This window comes from Mirounga angustirostris, unplaced genomic scaffold (genome assembly GCF_029215605.1).
Source record: "Mirounga angustirostris isolate CCGP_5_RB_7025 unplaced genomic scaffold, mMirAng1.0.hap1 SCAF_4, whole genome shotgun sequence".
Taxonomy (NCBI): domain Eukaryota; kingdom Metazoa; phylum Chordata; class Mammalia; order Carnivora; family Phocidae; genus Mirounga; species Mirounga angustirostris.
Genome location: NW_026991712.1, coordinates 179,408,843 through 179,427,960, shown reverse-complemented (window position 1 = coordinate 179,427,960; position 19,118 = coordinate 179,408,843). Strand labels below are relative to the sequence as shown.

At 51.7% G+C, this 19,118-nt stretch overlaps 1 protein-coding gene across 5 annotated transcripts in view; it reads left to right on the top strand.

Annotated features, from left to right (window-relative positions):
* KAZN (kazrin, periplakin interacting protein) overlaps positions 1-19,118 on the top strand; it is a 1,036,128-nt gene that overhangs the window by 918,276 nt on the left and 98,734 nt on the right. For all 5 annotated transcript variants that reach the window (XM_064589897.1, XM_064589898.1, XM_064589899.1 and 2 more), the window contains one exon: positions 116-307. In XM_064589897.1, coding sequence (XP_064445967.1) covers positions 116-307 — 192 coding nt within the window. The remainder of the gene's footprint in view (positions 1-115; positions 308-19,118) is intronic.

Here is a 19,118-nt window from a genome sequence, read left to right as displayed (position 1 = left end):
GGCCTCGAATGCAGAGCAAACAGGAAAAGCCAAAGCACCTTGGAGCGGTCCCCAGAAAAACTGAGCATGCAGGAGCCGCGTCCCCTTCCTCTAACCGTGTGCCCTTCTCCCCTAGTGCTCCTGCGGGAAGAAGTGTCTCGACTCCAGGAGGAAGTCCACCTTCTCCGCCAGATGAAGGAGATGTTGACGAAGGACCTGGAGGAGTCCCAGGGCGGCAAGTCATCCGAGGTCCTCTCAGCCACCGAGCTCAGGGTCCAGCTGGCCCAGAAGGAGCAGGAGTTAGCCAGAGCCAAAGAAGCCTTGCAGGGTAAGTGACTGGTTGGTGGCACTTTCCTACCTGCCCTTGCCTGGGGCTCAGGCTTGGGCCACAGGGGCACTGCGAAACCAGGGTCCTGCCTCTGCAGAGGGAGTGGCATGCACGTGGGGGTCTCCCGGTGCCTAGACCCCCAGCTGAGGCTGCCCTGTCCTTTTTTCAGTAGAATTCTGCCTCTTGCAGTGTTGGAGGCTCCTATCGTTCCCGCGTCCCTGTGACCAACACATTTTCTGTCGTGGTCACGCGGGGTCGCCTCCCTCTGAGGCATGAATGGCAGGTGGCATCTCTACTAAACCAGGCTGCTGACCCGACACCGTCAAGGTCCTTGAGCGCCTCCCATCACGGGACAGTGTGGAGGCGCTGAATTCTCTGCGGGAGGACACCTCCGTCCACACACGCCACTCCTGTTCATTGCGGTGGTCTCCGGGGGCAGGGGGCTTGGGCCCCCTCTCCTATGGTTGGCCTGGAGGAGCTCCCCTCTGGGAAGTGCAGTGTCCAGTGTCCCCTCCGAGAAGGTGGGGGAGGAAGCGGTGTGGGTGCCCAGGTGCTCTCTCGCGGAGCTGGACCACCCGTAACCTCCACGTAGCCGGTGTGTCTGCCGCCAGAAGCTGCTGGAGGAAACGCAACAGGTGGGCCCACGTGTGCAGCCGGCCTTCCTTAGAGCTGGCCTGGGCCACCGGTGGCCGACATACGCATCTCTCCTGGGAGTCACCTACCCACACGCTTTGGGAGGGGTCTCAAAAGATGATTCAAGAAAGGTTGGGGGAGCTCTCCTTTAACCGTGCTCAGAGAACTCTGACACAAAACATTCTCTTGAGGTCCCCTTACTGCCTTCAATACTCCTGGGGAAAAGAAAAAGGCAATAAAACTTGGCAACCTGCTTTCCACTTACATTTCCTAGAATGATAAATATTCTGGAAGCTTCGTTTCAGAAGCCAAAGCAGCTTTCTTACTTAGGTTGATTTCAGGCTGCTATCGGAAAGAGACTTCAGAACAGAGCGGCGGCTTAAAGAAGTTGTCTCTGTCTCCTGTCACCATCAGGAGGAGCATTTCAGGCTGGTGGGCATCTCTGCTCCCCTCGGCCTGGGGGACACCTAGGGAAAGAGCCAAAATTGAGAGCCAAAGATTCCCTCTGGCAAGAGCTTGGTGGTTAGGCCATGCTGGCCTGCGGCGAGAGCTGGGGGCCGGGGGGCATGGAGCTTCTCGCTGGGTGTCCTGGTCCAGCCATGAGGCACCCTTTCCTGTTGGGGTTTTGTTTCCAGCGTGGCCCACTCAGACAGCGGTGTCTTCAGGCCGGAGCGGGCGGGTGGGACATGCTGTGGTCCAGCTGATGCTGTATGATTGGGAGGTCACCGTGCCGAGCACACACACGTTTCCTCTCCGTGCAACCGTCCAGGAGTCTAGGCAGACCTGTGCAAGCTTCCCAGCTTCCAGGGGCCTCCTGACATCCCCTCCTCCCTCGGGATGGAGACTCAAGCCACGGGCATCTCCCCAAGGAAGTGCCGCCAGGCCCCAGGGCTGTGTGAGCTGATACCCTCTGATCTCCCTAAGCTTTATGACCCCGTGGAGAATGGGGACTGCCTCAGAAGCCGTCTCAACCACCTTTCCCAGTATTTATTCCAGGGACAGGGAAGCCTGCCTTCCATGTCCTTACCCAGGGAAAGAATCCTCACCCCCATTCGCCCCTCTGGACCTGGAAGGGGGAGCAGGACCTCTCTAAGCTGTTTTTGGGCCCAAAGGAATGGGCAGGGGGCTCAGCAGAAGCTCATGGACTCCACCACTCTCCAGCTCCTGGGACAAGCCGCCTACCCTCTCCTCACCTCAGTTTCCTGGTCTGCGTGATGGGACAGTAGTGGTGAATTAAATGAGGTGATGTCCGTGAGGGCAGAGAGCTGGCTGTTGCGATGTGCATCCTTCTCCCTTCCATCCACAGGACACAGAACTGTGGAGGCATAGTTTCCTAGCTCTGTGCTGTGAGGTGCCTTATCTGTCACCAAAGGTCACCCAGGGACACAGAGATCTGCCGGATAGGGCGGCTCCTCTGTAAACAGCAATCTCAACAATAAGGACCCGTCAGTATTCATGGTAGGAAAGCTTTATGGAGCACCTACTGTATACTAGGCACCGTATCTCTCACTCACTCCGGTCCTACCGGGACTAACCCCCTTTCGCAGAGGGAGTCACCTGCGTGAGGTTCGGCGTGGTTAAGTAACTCGGTCAGGGTTACAGAGCTGATTACCAGCAGAATCAGAAACTTTGTCTACTGCACAGCACACCTCTCCTTCCCTCTGGGGATTCAGCCGCCACGAACGGGGAGAGATGGGAGGCCATCCTAGCTCAGTAATGGAGACCGCAGGCTCTGGAGCCGGATCTGGGCTTGAATCCTGGCTCTCCGACTTCCGAGCTGTGTGACCTAGGGCAAATTCCTTAACCTCTCTGAACTTACGTAGTCCTCTTGCTGAGGGTAACAATAACAAAGCTGTTTCTCTTATAATTGGGGCTAATAACAGTAGCTACTTCAGGGGGTTGTCATCGGGATTAAATGAGATAGAAAGTGCTTGGCCCAGTGCCTGGTGCCATTAGTGCTAATACTTAGTGATTATCAGATGAGAGGGGGCTTGGCACGCCTCCTCAGATCTGCCTGGAGATGTTGGTCTCCTGATTCCCATTAGGGGTGGCCCAGGCCTTAGACCCCCTGAGCCCAGCCAAGCTCAAGGTAGCAGTGCTCCCAAAAAGCAGTGGGCATCTTCAGCCAGCCCGAGCATCCTGCCTGGTTTCTACAAAGTCATAAATAAGATGCTTCCTCCCAGCCACAGCACGTGGTGAGTAAATTGCAGACAGATGTGGGCAGAAGGAGGCTGGGGCATGAAAAGGAATTTATATGCCCATAATGAGGAGAATGAGAATAAATGTGCAAACCAAGTAAGCAGCAGATGTTGGGTGACACTTGTTAACAGCCGGCGTCCCTGCAGCAGGAAAACGCAAAGCCCCCGAAGACTCCCTCCCTGGCAGTTCCCTACCTACCCGCCCCTGTCTTTGCTTTGAGGTTGGATGAGACCAGAATTTTCCACAACGGGAGAGGCTTAGGAGCTCAGGCAGATACCAGGGAACATCAACCCCGGGTTCCAATGTCAAAGCACAGACAAGAATCACGTTTGGGGAGAACAGGGTGTAGAAGATTCTTCTGTTTCTTCGGGGGTGAGTCTAGAATGTTAGGTTTAAGAGTTGGGTCTCGTCTTGAATGTAAAGCCAGAAGTTTGGAAGGATTGTTCAAGAAAGAAAGGTGTCATGTGTGTTTATACGTAACGGAGCCCCCCTCCAGCCTTACACGTGGTGGGGAGCTTATAGCCCATGGGACCCCTGTGGGGGGGGTCTGTCGATTTCTTCAGCCCCCCCTCAGCTCCCCTGATTCTCCCCGCGAATCAAGGCATTACAGAAACATGATCGTGAACATTTGCTTCTGCCCCTTTTTTAATGGCGTGACGAGTATGTTGAGCATTTTCTCACAATAAATGCTCTCTGAAAACATAATTTTTAATAACTACTTAATGTTCTAGCAAATGGAGGCACCGTAATTTATTTAGCCACTTTCTGATTATTGGACACTTAAGTTGTTTCCACTTTTTTCTTTTTTGGTTTTGCTGTTATATAGCACTCCCCTAAAGATCTGTGTTCGTAAATCTGTTTATTTTTTTAAGACAGCATTTCTCCATCTGTCTGGTCTCCAGACCACTTTACACTCTTACAAGACTGAGGACCCAAAGAGTTCTTGTTTATGTGGTTTAGTTCTCTAGGTGTTTACTGTTCCAGAAATTAACACCAAAAACCAATTTAAATCCTCAGTAATTTATTTTGAAACAACAGCAATAAACCCATTACACATTAACATAAATTTTAAAAACTTTAATGAAAAATATTTTCCCAAACAAAAAGATTCGAGTGAGGAGAGCATTGTTTTACATATTTGCAAAAATTTTTCAATGTCTGACTTTACAGAAGACCGCTAAATTCTCATATCTTCAGGCTACTGTGATTTGTCGCTACTGGGTATTTTTCTTTGTTGGCATCCTAAAATTCACCAAATGGTAGTCTCTTAGAGATCTGCTGCCGTGTGGTATCTCACACTTGATCCAGTGAGGGTTTTGTGCTCTGTTAACAGTGGACAAAGCCATTGGTCTCATTTGCACTTGGAATGGATACTGTACCACACATGATTTTTCAGCATCTATCAGCGATCACTTGAGTGATGATGCATCACCTGAGTGATGCTGATCTTCCCAATGATGACATACGTCCTGATGCAAAAAGTCACATTTGTTAACATCACCATGCATCTCATCAGAAAAGTCTTTGAGTGTTGAGAAACTGAAGGTCATGGTGGCACATCAAGTCTGCTGCAATTCTCACTTTTGTTCGAAAGCTCAGATTTTATCTTTGACAACAGATATGATCAGCTGTTTTCTTAGAAGTAACAGGCTGGCTCACTTTTAGTTCATTTGTGGACTTAGTAGTTTGCCAGATAGCTTGGTTAATATTATTGGTCACTTGTTCTTTCAAGTACACATGGTGTTCTGCGGAAAAAGTGGCTGGTTTAGCCTGCAACTCAAACAGTCATAAAAATGTTTTTCCTCAAGACAGCCTCTGTTCTGGGGCGCCTGGGTGGCTCAGTCGTTAAGCGTCTGCCTTCAGCTCAGGTCATGATCCCAGGGTCCTGGGATCGAGCCCCTCATCGGGCTCCCCGCTCGGCGGGAAGCCTGCCTCTCCCTCTCCCACTCCCCCTACTTGTGTTCCTGCTCTCGCTAACTCTCTCTGTCAAATAAATAAATAAAATCTTAAAAACAAAACAAAACAAAAAAAGACAGCCTCTGTTCTTTGGTATGCAGCAAAAGAGCTTTAAATGTACTTCCATTTGTTTTTTTTTTTTTTAAGACACGAACTCGGGAATCAAGCTTTAATAAAATTAATAATTTTTACTGCTTCACCAAGGACATTCATAAGTCAAACAGTGCCCCCCCCCGTTTTTTTTTTTTCAAGAACAAGTGCATGGTGATAAGAATATAATGACTACTAATATCTACTCATGGTTTGATGCCTCTGCCATGATGTTTGCCAAGCATTTTCCCCAGCATTACTTTTGTACCCACAGTGCAAATACACAGTAAAAAAGGCAAATCGCGTCATAGTATCATAATGAAAATAGCTTTCCTCATGGGTCCCCTGAAATGATATTGCTGATGGTAGTGGTGACAGCTAGCATTTCTGAACATCATTTCTGTGCCACATACTGCAGACCTTTAGCTCACTTAATCCTCTCAACGAGCCTGTGAGGCGGGCTATGAGTGTGCCAGGAGTATGCTTAGTAGCTGGTTAGAGCTGGGTTTGGACGTCAGCAGGGTGGACTTCAGCCCTTAGGGGATGCCGACAGGCACAGGGAGGGTACTGCTGCAGGGGAAACAGCCTGAGCAGAGGCAAGAAGACCAGTCTGTGTGTGTGTGTGGTGGGAAGGGAAGCCCCATGCCAAGGCTTTGCAGTAGGGAGGTGCTGAGAGATGATCGTGGAGAACCTTGGGGCCATGCTCAGAAGTTCGGGGACTGGGGAGACTTAGGGCAGGAGACCGTATCAGAAGTGGGGTGTTCCAACAGGTACGCATGTCCCTCTCCCAAGGACATCTCCTTTGCGATCTCCTCTCTCTCCCTTGAGCACGAGGACATACGTATGATTACATACAGATGGTTCCTGGATCACCTCCCTTCTCTCCTCCAAGCCCTGATTCAGGCTCTGCTTCCTCCAAACACCTTCCTGGACCTTCTCTGTCTGGTAGTTCAGGGCCTGTGGTTGTCAGGATCATACCCCCACCCCCCACCCCCAAAATGCCTGCATCCTAATTCCTAGAACCTGTGAATATGTTAGGTTACCTGGCAGAGGGGAATCAAGGTTGTTAATCAGATGTCCTTGAGATGGGGGCTATCCAGGGTTATCCAGCGAGCCCGGTATAATCACGAGAGTCCTTCAAAGTGGAAGAGGAGGCAGAAGGTCAGAGTCGGAAGGAGGTGTGATAACAGAACAGAGACTCAGTGTGAGGACTCGACCCCCATTATACGGGCTTTGCAGATGTGGAGGCAGGGGCCACGAGCCAAGGAACCACGGGTGGTGCCTCTAGAGGCTGGAAAAGGCCAGGAAACACTCTCCCAGAGAGCTTCCAGAAGGAATGTATCTTTGATTTTAACCTCCCAAGACCGATTTCGGACTCCCATCTCCAGAACTGAAGACAATAAATTTACATGCTTCAAGCTACTGAATTCGTAGTAGTTCGTTAGAGCACGGGGAGGAGGCGGGTAAGGTCCTCTGCTCCCCAGCCCTAGGCGCTGACCTCTCTTAGGACTTAGCATGTAGTGCTTTCCTATGTGGCTCGCCACTCGCCAGGCTCCTGCAGGGCACAGCACCCCGCACAGAGCAGGCCTCGTTAGCTCAACAAAGCAGGTGATGTGTTGAATGAGGAGAAGACACAATGCCCGAGTTTCTTGAGCAGAAAGAATAAGGCCTATTGGGGCCTTTTCCCTGCTTTGGAATGAGTCACCGGCCCTAGACCAAGCTCTTGGAAGAAACTAAGCCTTCAGTCCTTTGCTCATTCAACAAACTGAAAACCTGCCCAAAACACCTGTGCCTATGGCTCAGAAAAGTCGGGGGCAGGGCGCCTGGGTGGCTCAGTTGGTTAAGCGACTGCCTTCGGCTCAGGTCATGATCCTGGAGTCCCTGGATCGAGTCCCGCATCGGGCTCCCTGCTCGGCAGGGAGTCTGCTTCTCCCTCTGCCCCTCCCCGCCTCATGCTCTCTCTCTCATTCTCTCTCTCTGAAATAAATAAATAAAATCTTTAAAAAAATAAAGAAAGAAAGAAAAGTCGGGGGCAAATCAGACCGAGGCCCTGCCCAGAACCAGTGACAGGCCTAGAACCCACAACACACTCAACGCAAGTTAGTTGAGTAATACATTTCTTTTTTTTAAAGATTTTTTATTTATTTGATAGAGACACAGTGAGAGAGGGAACACAAGTAGGGGGGAGTGGGAGAGGGAGAAGCAGGCTTCCCGCCGAGCAGGGAGCCCGATGCGGGGCTCGATCCCAGGACCCTCGGATCATGACCTGAGCCGAAGGCAGACGCTTAACGACTGAGCCACCCGGGCGCCCCGAGTAATACATTTTTTTAAATGGCCAACCAGACCTGTAGATAAGCATCTGTGCCACAGATTGCCCTGCTTCAGCGAGTTCTAGGGTGCAGAGCATGTCTTTGGCCTTAGGCAGGAGGGGACACCTTTACACTCCCAGAATGTGTGGCCATGCCCTAGCTACCTTTACAGATTGTAACAAGACCTGCAGACAGTGGGGTGGCAGGTGGCCCAAGTGGCTGTCAGAATGATGTGTCCTTGATGCTGAGATGGCTCTGCCCACCTGCTTCCTCTCTCTCTCTCTCTCTCTCTCTCTCTCTCGCTCACACACACACACACACACACACACGTCCTTGTCTCCCCAGTGCTGCGTGGGTTGGGAAAGTAGCTTGATGTTTCCTACTCCCCTTCCCACATCCACACTCCATTCGCTGGTTCATTCCTCCCATCAAAGACTTGTTCATCTTCTGGGCAGCTTATCACCCTGGATTGAGTGTGTATGTTCCTCTCCCAGAAGTCGTGGTTTCTTAGGCCCCCAGCTCCAGCCTGGTGGCCTCTGGGGCTCCTGCAGGGGGTGCACCCAAAGCCTACCCCTCTGACCTGCAGCCCTGATGTGGAAGCCTCTTAGCTGCTAAGTCTTAGAATTTAGTGGACGTTTCCAGAGAGTTTTAACTCTGCAGACAAAACGTCTTCCTAATACACTGCCGATCACTTTTAAATATTGTTAACAGATCCCCTTCCCCTTGAAGGCATCTTAGACTCCACATTTGATCCAGTTGAAAATAATTTATAGTCAGGTGGAAGAAGTGCCCAGAATCTTGGCCGTTCTCTTGCAGATGTTGGCTGGGCCGTTGTCTCCAGCAGGTTAGCTGCATCACATGGTCACTGGGTTCCTGAAAAGGGCGCAAACCCTAATGTACAAGTACTTGTAAAAAAAAAAAAAAAATAGTAAATATTTTCTTGTGTGAGATAGACAAAGGTTGCAGAGTCCCCGGACACCCACTGCCCTTCATCGTCAACACCTTCAATGACCTGGTACAGCACACAGGTGTTTTTCAAGCCACGTCTTGAACCGTGTCTGCTGATGTCTCGGCCAGAGCAAGCGATGTGACCAAGGCCAGTGTCACGTGGGTGGGGCTCTGCCGGCCGTGGATATAGGGAGGCGGGTTCATTGCCAGCTATTTCCGTGGATCAGCTGCAGAGAGCGTTTTAAATAGACTCATTTCCAGAATCTGCCCAGGGTCTGGGGTTCTGGTGACTGAGGTATTACAGCAACTTTGTCGCTTTTGGCTGCTTTGCTTTTTATCAGTCCTTGTGCCCGAGTGACTGATGTCCTCGTCTGGGGGTTTCCACACGGAGTCGTTCCATCGGGGAGTTGGGAAGGCAAGCCTGTCCAGAATCTTCTCCAGTGCTTTCCAAACAGTGGCCCTTCCTGACTGTCCTTCAACACTTTGGGTCTGATTCTCGGGAGATCTTACTATGTATTAATGTTCTAATTATGGAAATCTTCCATTTATTCTGAGAAAAACTAAAAGACTCATTCTTTTTGGAAATACACAGACACCCTCTTGGGCTCACCCTCCCGTATCTGGAACTGGTTCTGGAAGCATGTACCAGAGCCCAACCTCTCTTCCCTCTTCGGCCTGGAGGAGGGGGGGAGCTATATGCACCCATTTTGCAGGTGGGATGATTGAGGTATGACTGAGGTGGGTCTCTGTTGAGTAGTAATCGTTACAACTGATACTTACTTGGCACCCAGAATGTGCCAGGCTCTCTCCTGATTGTCTTGCCTGCACGAGCTCTCGGATCTCCCAACAGCCCTGCTAGATGGGTAGTGTTTATTAGCCTCAGTTTCCCCATCGCCGGCATGGGAGTGAGAGAGGTTAAGGAATTTTTCTGAGGTCTCCGGGATAGTAGGTTTTGGAGCCAAGACTTATTTGATCTCCACAGAGTCTAGTTTCCAAACCTCCGTTCTACGCAGGTACTTAGCAGATGCTTCTTTGATTCTTAAGGCCTTGGGGGCAGAGGGAGGGAGTAGAATGGGGAAGAGAGGAAAGAGGAGCAGGTCTGGATGTGGAAGCACACACTCAGAGGCCCCTTGAAATAGAGGTATCCCCCCCCCTTGAGAAAGTTCGCATTGCGCCACTTCACTTTTACGAAAGACCTATCTTAGTACCTGAAAGAATCTGAAGAGATTTATTTTTACTTGGACAAAAAAAAAAGACGAAAAGCAAACCTAGCACTCAGCATTTGTCTTGCAACGAGCCGTTATAGGGGTGGCATGCACGCCAAAGCAGCAGGGGGGGCCCTGCCAGGCTCCTCCCCCAGGAACTATACCCAGCCTCTGAGGGTCCAGCTGCCGCAGCTCTTGAACAACTTCTGGGAACATCTATGCTCCGTCTGCATTTATTTGGTGCATCTGTTAGCAAGATGTGTCCTAAGGTATCTGGGGAGCCTAAGAGAGGTTATTTTTTCGATCTGGGAACGCTCACAAATTTTTCCAGTTGCTTCTTTAGCTTTACGCCGTTTGGGCTTATGAAAGATTTCATAGGAGCGCTCTACTTTCGGAGAGCAGGGCAGATCTGTACCAGGACTTGTGGATTCGTTCCCAGTCTTTGCTCTGGAAGTTGTCCCAGGAAATAAAGGCTGGTCTCAGTCACACGAGCCAGGAGCTTCTCTTCCTGTCCCTCCTCTTTCTCTCCACAGTTCAGTGAACACACTCAGCCTTGAGAAATGCCAGTGTTCTCAGAGGCCGTGTTTAAGGTGTGAGCAAGGGCTGCAGACCTTGAACCTCTGCTTTAGATGAACCCCCACTCCCTTCCCAGGAAGGGTTGGGGATTGAGAGGCTGAAAGGAGAAGAACAAACTTGGTGTGAGATGAGCCACATTCCAGAACTGCCTTTCGAAAGGCATTGCCCAGGACCTCGTTAAATTCTGATTGGAGCTGTGGTCTCTGTCACCCTGTAGGTGCTGTGCCCACCTCACCCTGACAGGGTCGGGACATGGCCCTGAGGCTGTAGCAGGAACATGAAAGGCCCGCTGTCCTCTGTCCTGGGAGAAGAGCTTTGGTGTGAGCCAGGGAGGGGTCCTCTTCAGAGATGGCCGGGGACACAGGGTCAAGTCTGACAAGGGCCTCAACTGTGATTCTCCTCAGCCCTGGTTGGCTCCTCAGGGGACGCTGTCTTGGCCTCAGAGACCCAGGGAGTTGAACGTCCTTCCTGAAAAAGCTACCCTTGCTGCCCCATGACGTAGGTAAGAGTTAGCCTGACTACAGCTGGGGAAACTGAGGCTCCAGGAGGCTTGCAGGTCTCAGTGTTCGAACTTGAAGTCCCATGCCTGATAGAGATCCGTAACTGCCAGTGTTAGTTTTCGATCAGTGGATATCCTTCAGTGTTCATAAAACATGACCTAGGAGCCTGCTCACTTACTCACTTAACAAACACTTGTTGAGGTCCATTTGCCAGATGCTGTTCGGGGCCCTTGGTGTGGATCGGTGAGCGAAAAAGACAAAAGATCCGTTTCTTGTGGAGCTTAACATTCTAGAAGGGTGTGCCAGTTAGTACTGCCACGGAACATACTAGCCCCAAATCTTAGTGGCATAAAACAACCACCACCTTCCTTATAGGTCATGATTGTGTGTCAGGCACTTGGCAGGGCTCAGCGGGACAGTTCTTCAGTTCTGTGTGGTGTCAGTGGGGGTCCCACAGGGGTATTCCACCAGAGTCCAGGACGGCTGCCCTCCTATGTCTGGTGCCTGGGCTGGGGGGGGAGGGGGGGGATGCCAGGGCTCATCTGGGAACAACAACCCGAACACCCACTTGGTGGTCAGACCTTGCACCTGGAGGCTCAGGGCTCCCACAGAGAAGGTTCTAAGAAACCAAGGTGCAAGCTGCGAGGCTTCTTATGGCCTCACACACCACCAAGCATCACTTCTACCACATTCTCTTGGTGACAGGCCAGCCACAAGGCCAGCCAGACTCCACGCTGTACAAAGCATGTGGTATGGGAGATATTATTGTGTCCATCTTTGCAAAAATACCATCTGCCACAGAGGAGAGGGAGAAGGCCAATGATAAACAATGAACAGAGTAAAAACTAAATCGCATGTGTTCAAAGATGTTAAGTACCATTGGGAACATGGCAATTTTACAATGGGATGAAATATGACCCAGCCATTCCCTTCTAGGCGTTTACTCACCTAGGAAATAAGTGCCCATACCAAGACTTGCCCGCAAATAGTGGTAGAGGTTTTATTTGTGATATCTCCAAGCTGGAAGCAGCCCAAATGTCCATCCGAAGATGCAGGGGTAAACGAAAGGCTACATTCTACAACTTCGACTCAGCAATAAAGCAACAAACTATTGATACATGTAGCAAACGTGGTGGATCTCAAAATAATTATGCTGAGTGACAGAGCCCAGGGAGGAAAAAAAAAGCAAAACGTATCCTGTATGATTCTATTTACATGAGACTCTAGCAGATGAAAACAGATCTGTAAGATGGGAAGGATGGATGAGAGGTTGCCTGGGGGTGGGAGGAGGGACAGGAGCATGGCTCGCAAAGGGGAGCTGGAGACTTGGAGGTGTTGGGTATGTTCACTGTCTTGAGGGTGCTGATGGTTTTTCAGGGGGAATGCATGAGGCAGACCGTCTCAGACAGTCCCCGTTAAATATGTGCAGTTGATTGTATGTCTTTTTTTTTTTTTTTAAAGATTTTATTTATTTATTTGACACAGAAAGACAGCTAGAAAGGGAACACAAGCCGGGGGAGTGGGAGAGGGAGAAGCAGGCCCCCCGCCGAGCAGGGAGCCCGATGCGGGGCTCGATCCCAGGACCCTGGGATCATGATCTGAGCCGAAGGCAGACGCTTAATGACTGAGCCACCCAGGTGCCCCGATTGTATGTCTTTTATAATCAATAAAGCTGTGTTTAAAGGAGTGCAAGGTGAATTGGTGGGTGTCTTTGGCGTGGGGAGCATTTCAGTCCCCCAAAGGCCACATGGCCCGGGCAGCCTCCACCTTCGCCTTCTTGTCCCGCGTGCTGGCCTCAGCGGGCCACAGGAGGGGCCCCGGCCCCGGGTGGGCAGCGTCTGGCCAGTCTGGGCAGAGCCCCATGCTGTCAAGGCCCCAGCACACAGGGCTCCTGGGCTCACATTCCAGGAACAGGCAGAGACCAGAGAGGTCCGAGGCTACACGTCTGTGGCCCGGGCTTCCGGCCCAGCTCTTTAAATAGCTCCAACCGCACGGACTGGGCCAGCGCCGGGGACGCAAGCTGCTACTACCAAGCAGGCAAGCTTTTGTGCCCGAGCCTGGCGTGTGGGCACAAAAGGAGGACAGGCATTTTTTGGCACTGAGCGAAAAACTCAGAACAATGTAGAAATTTAGAAAGGAGCATTCTAATTCTGCTCAGGGCCAGATACTATTGTAGAGAAAAGACGGAGGTTAAAATCCAATGGCTTATTGCGCATATGTAATTAATATACTATATATGTATTTACTGGACATTTTTATGGGCCAGGAGGAATGCATGGGCTGCAGATTCCATGAGCTTTCTCGGTTAATCCTCCCCGTTTTTCAGACAAGAAGACTGAAAGAGCAGTAGCCTGCTGAAAGGTGGAATTTAAACCCAGGAAGGTGTGCCCGGCTCTAGGATCTGAGTGATTTCGCCAGTAACCTGCACAGCCCCGTGGGGGGCCCACTGCTGTTTGTTTAAGTGGTTCGGAGTTCGTTTTTATGATAAATCATTTGTAATGTGGATCCTGGGAACTGGCTGGGCCTGCGAACCAGAGGCAGTGGGGCACATCGGAGTGGGCAGTCAGGAGGCCACGGTTCTCCATCCATGTTGCCCTTGACCTCTGCAGGCCTCTTCTGGAAAATGGGAGGGTGGGGCTGAGTGTTCTTACGAGCCCCGTTGTCACGTGCTGCGAGCAGCATACTCAGAATGAGGGGGGAAAATACCTCTGCATGCCCACAGGGCCTGCCACTCACTCTCACCCCAGCCCAGAGAGAAACCTCAGGGCCTACATGCAACAGCTGAGTTGGCAGCCCTTAGCCCGCTGACTTTTGCAGCCCCTGAACTCCAGAGAAGTTACTCACCCACGAGCTTTGGATCATGAAGATCTAGAAGAATCGTTCTGATTCAGGCCTTGCCAGCAGAGCACGGTGCCCGAGGAAAGAAAGACGTCTTTAGCGGGAACGCGTAGGCTCGGGCAGAAGGAGGGGAAATGGCCTAGGACTGGTTGGTCAGTGTCCCCAACCGCTGCCAAGCCCCAGGGAGAGGCTTCTCTTAGTTTTGCTTCCTAGCTGCCCTGGAGATGGGGCCCAGCTAGATGCAGCTAGAGAGAGGGTTGGCCTTCCTGGTGCTGTGAACCCATCTCTCTCCCAGCCGGTGTGTAGCAGTGGGCTCAGTATATGGTAATGTGGTGAAGGCAGAACATTGAAAACAACTTGGAGGCTTTGAGACGGTCACTTCCTCAGAGAGGTAGCGGTTAACTCCACGTTTTAAGGCCAGGAACGCCTGGAGAGCAGGGTCTGAAGCGTATTGTCTCCGTATCTCTATGATGGTTCCCATTCCCGCTGCTAAGGGAGCAAGCAGAGACGAGATGCTTGCGGGGCCCACAGAGCTGGCACTGAGTAGGTGCTCAGGACAGGGGAAGAGCAGAGTGAGGGCCCACAGCCTGCAGGCACGTGCCCACAGTCTGTAGAAACTTCTGGAAGGTCCTCGTGCCCAGGCAGCATCCCCAGGGCTGGCTTTTCTGGTGATGTGACCTGTTGGTGCCTGGGCCTTTGACCTTTGCTCTGACCTTTGCTTCCCGCTGCAGAAACCAGCGGAATGCATCATGCTCCCCAGCTCCCGAGTCATTTAAGGAATCTGTGTGCTGGGCACCGGCGTCCATGGAGAAAAAGTGCACACCCCTTTCTGCCTCATAGTTCTGGTGACTGCAGACTGGGGGAGACTTGCTTCCTCCAGGGGCAGGACGGTCTCAGGTGGCGCTGGGTGGCATCCTGGGGGGAGGTAGACCGGGGGGCTCTGGCCAGTCCCACCAAAGGAGGGCCGTTTCTGGCTGGAGCTCCCAGAGGAGCATGGCTTCAGAGAAGGCCTCAGAGGTGAACAGCTCACAGACTGACCAAGATTATTGAGGGGCCGGCCCTGCCCTCCCCTTCCAGTGCCAGACCTCTCACCTGCTCATCTGGCAAGGCTGAGATAAGCCTTGAACCCACCATGAGGCGCATGTTGGCATCTTGAGGGCAGAGTTTTTGTTCCAGGCAGTCTGTCTCCCAGCGGGCTCCTGCCTTTGTCCCATTCCCAGCTGTGCCTCTTTCATTCCTTGGGCACCGCACGTTGAATCAGAATGGTTCTTCGAGATCTTCATAGCCCGGAGCTCATGGGTGAGTGACTTCTCTGGAGTTTGAGGCCTGCCAAGGTCAATGGCTGTCTTTTGGGAATGGGACTCTCTAGAGCCCTGGAGAGCCACTGGGTCCAGGTGAAGAGCAGAGGAAGGAGCTGGTTGGGGATGTTTTGCTGGATGTCGGGGTTATTGAAGGCACCTGACAACTTGATTGATGGTGAGTGTGGGGGGTCGATGAGAGGTGTGTGATCATGCGGACGGGAGTGTGGTGTCCCCTCTTCAAATGAGAAGTTGGTACAGCCCCCCACCTTCAGCTTTTTGGGATCTTCCATACCCACCAGGGAAGCCCCTAGAGAAAGTTGTCTTCTCTTGTTGGATTTCTTTCCATCTGAGAGGGCTTCTCCTTCCCATCTTCTGGAAGCTCGGACCCACCCCACCCCCCAGGCTGCCAGCAGATTTAAGAGGCCGTTTCACGATGGGTGATGGGTGGCCATAGGGCACACTGGAGTGGTGCAGGCTGGCGGCTCTGCTTGCCATGGAGGCGGGTATAGGGGGTGGCTTTGCTCCCCCACAGGTGGGAGTGCTCCCCCTGGGCAGAGCTGGGCTGTCCAGGCTGCTCCTAGCAGGGGGCATGATGCCAAGACACCGTGACCTTTCTTGCTGTTCGGAGTTTGTTAGCAGTGAGTGGGAAAGCTGGTAAATAATTTACGGGTGGGATTTATAGGGAGAGGGCAGTGGCCCGCAATAAGGGGGCTTCCTCCCTGCTGTGTTATACTCTACATGGGCGCCAGGTACAGGGCCAGTGGAGATTTCCCTATTCATACTTAGCAATTAGGAGAAGGGAAGATGCCCCTCTGAGTTTCCAAGTTCAGCTCAGGTTCTCAGGAAAGCAATGAAAACCGGAAGGAAGTGTCCTTTACTGAACACCTGCCAAGTGCCATCAACACTGGGAAAGCAAACAGTAGCCCATGGATTCCTCCTCACCATCCTGTAGGATGCTTGCTGGTCTCCCTTTTATGTGTGAAGAACAGAAGCTCACAAGGTCATGTGGGTGGTAGAGACAGGACCAGGCTCCCCTTGACCCTTGGGCAAGTCGCTTAACCCCTCTGTCTCCTTGGGTGGCACAGGGATTATAACAGCACCTGCCCTGGGGGCCTGCGGATTCAATGAGAAAATTCGCAGAAGGAGGTTAGAACAGGAAGTATCCATTTATTAAATGTCAGCCGCTCTTACTTTATCATTATTCTTTTACTAAGCTCAGAGTGACTGCACCATTTATTGTCCCAACTTTTCTCAAGAGATAGAGGGCCTATTAAGGAAAGTTGTGCTGGGACAATAGGAGTAACTGGGACTGTCCCAGACAGACAGGACCTGCAGCCCTTGACTGACAGACGGGATCTGAGTAGGTGGACTGGTGTCAGGCAGGCCCTCCAGGTCGGGGGATGATATAAGCAAAGTTGTGGAGGTTGGATGCTCAGGGTCCACGCAGGTGACTGTGAGGTGGCCAGCCGTGGGGCCCGTGGGGACAGGAAGAGTCGCATCTCCACTGCACCCTGACCCCGCTGCCCAGAGCACATCCTTCCCTCCACTCCGAGTTCATCTGCGTGCTCTGAGACCACCCACCCTTTCGGCATCATGATTTATGAGCACACCCCAGGCCACTCCATTCTTTATGGACCTGAAAAAGACACGATCTTTGCCACGACAGAGAGGTTTGAACACCATTGCAATGCCATGGTAGATGGGAGGGAGCAGAGGTGGAGAAGTGAGTGTTAAATCATGGAGCGCATCCTCGGTTGACATCAGGGGAACAAAGTTTTTGGGTGGTGGCTGCAGGAGGAAGGATGCGGGAGGCAGGAGAGGGAGGCGGGGGTGGCTGGAGGAGGCTCGTGTCCCTAGCCTGCGTGGCTTCCATGTGAAAACGTCAGGAAGAGCACGTGATGCCTTGCTGTGGAGGTGTTTTTAGGCAACTGCCGTTAGGCACCCACAGGGCCCCTGTGCCTCCCAGCCTGGGAGTCAAGTTCCCAGAAGGGTCAGAGCAGCCTCCCCGCTGGAACAGTGGGGTCTGAGATGCTGGGGAGACCTTCTTTCCCCGGAGAGAGAGGGGAAAGTCGCCGGGACCTGGAGACCAGGCTCTGGGGGTTGAAGTGACATGCCCCAGCTAAGCTGGAAGCTGGGCCTAGACCCATGTCCTGACTCCCAACCCTGAATGCTTAGTGGGGTCCTTGCTTTTTACTGTCTCTGTTCCTAAAATAGCTTTCTAAAAATTTTAATGGAATCTTGCCCAACAGAGTAGGATCTTAGCCCAAAAAATGTAAGCCAATCACCCATCTGTAAATGTGTATTTTAGGCATTAATGGGGCTCCCACTACCCTATGTGAAGTCTTGGTGCAAATTAGAAGCAGCCATACAGACAGATTTAGAAAACACACCCCCTCCCATTGAACACAGTCCTGCTCTACCAAGGCCTCAAGTTTCTCTGAGCCTTTAAAATGCAGCCCTTGGGTGGAGGTGAGCAGGCTTGGGCCTGGGAGGGTGGGACGAAGGCTCCCCACTCGCCCCCTCTAAGCCAAGGCTGCTATTCTCAGCACCCTCAGACCTTGCGGGTGCCGCGTGGGGACCAGCAGGAACTGGTAACTGTAATGCCCAGGAAGACTGGAGGCACAATGCTGGGTCTTTCACCGCCTGAATTTTTTTTTGTTTTTTTGTTTTTTTAAAGATTGATTTTATTTATTTATTTTAAATTTTATTTGTTTATTTGAGAGAGAGAGCGCGCAAGCAGGGGGACGGGCAGGCAGAGAGAGAAGCAGGCTTCCTGCTGAGCAAGGAGCCCGATGCGGGACTTGATCCCAGGACCCCGAGATCATGACCTGAGCCGAAGGCAGACGCTTAACTGACTAAGCCACCCAGGTGCCCCTGTTTATTTAAGAGAGAGAGAGAGCGCGTGCATGCCAGCAGGAAGGGGGAGAGGGAGAGGCAGAGAATCTCAAGGAGACTCTGCGCTGAGCGCGGTGTGCGGGGCTCGATCTCACAACCCTGAGATGACCCGAGCTGAAATCAAGAGTCGGACGCTTAACTGACTGAGCCACCCAGGCGCCCCTCGCCACCCGAGTTTCTAAAGACATCTTCCTGTGGCCCAAGAGCCTGGTACGGGAGGTGTAGGTGCTGACTCGGGAAAAAGAAGTTCCAATTAATAGCGGCAGAACACACAGGCACTCCAGCCAGTACCCTTGGCCACTTGCTCAGAGCACTGTTAAGGGAGCTCCGGGCCCCGTGGCAGGCGCCTGGCAGCTTGTCCATGATCATCAGAGCAAAACTCCAGAACATTGCTTTTGCCTGTTGAAGACAGCAGGGAGCCTTTTAACTCCAGAAATGAGAAGGACGTGCTCCTGAGGTTTCTCCAGACACCCAAAGCACTCCTTCCCCTTACACAGATGCGGGCATTTCATTTTGAGCATCATGTGTCCACGTTGGTCGTGCCCAGGTGGGTGGACACGGTGAGGCGTATACCACCTTCCTGCCCCTGCTGGGATGCCCAGCCTAGCACCTTCGGGATGAGCCCTGGACTTGGCCCCGGGGCCAGAGCCTTCATCCCAGGGCTGGAAGTGTAAGCAGTAGATTAAGAAGATGCAAATTAAATCCACCCAGATATATTATTGCTCACCTCTCAGATTGGCAAAAATGCAAAATCACACCAACATGCTTGTGGGAAAGATCGCTCTCACACGTGATTGGCAGAAAGGCCGAATGCTGTGACCCCCGTGGGGGGGACACTGAGGTGAGCAAAATCACATATGCATTTGTGAGCAAATTCACATATGCATTTGCCCACTGACCCGACAGTCCCACATCAGAGGGCTTACCCTGAGGATAAAACATCACAAATACGAAACAAGTTACTTTATACTCCTCATAGAACATATCCGAAGGCTTACAAGAACAGAAGAATGGGAAGCAAATCATGAAGTGTATGCAGATTTGTTGATCGTGCTCTTTGGACTTATTTTATCACTATGGAATAGAGCAAATAAGGAAACCAATACTGTTAAGGACCAGGATCGTCTCTGTGGGAAACAGGAATTTAGAATGAGAGAAGGTGCTGGATGAGAGTTGGAGGCATCAATATGCTCTTGATTTTATTTATATATATATGTATATTACTTACATACATAAATTGTATATAGATGTACATATACATAAGATTTATAAGTCGTAACCACAGAAGGGGCGAAGAAGCAGTGACCCCTAGGAGCAGTGCATACGCCTGGTACCCACAGCTGCTTCTCAGCGCTGTTCGC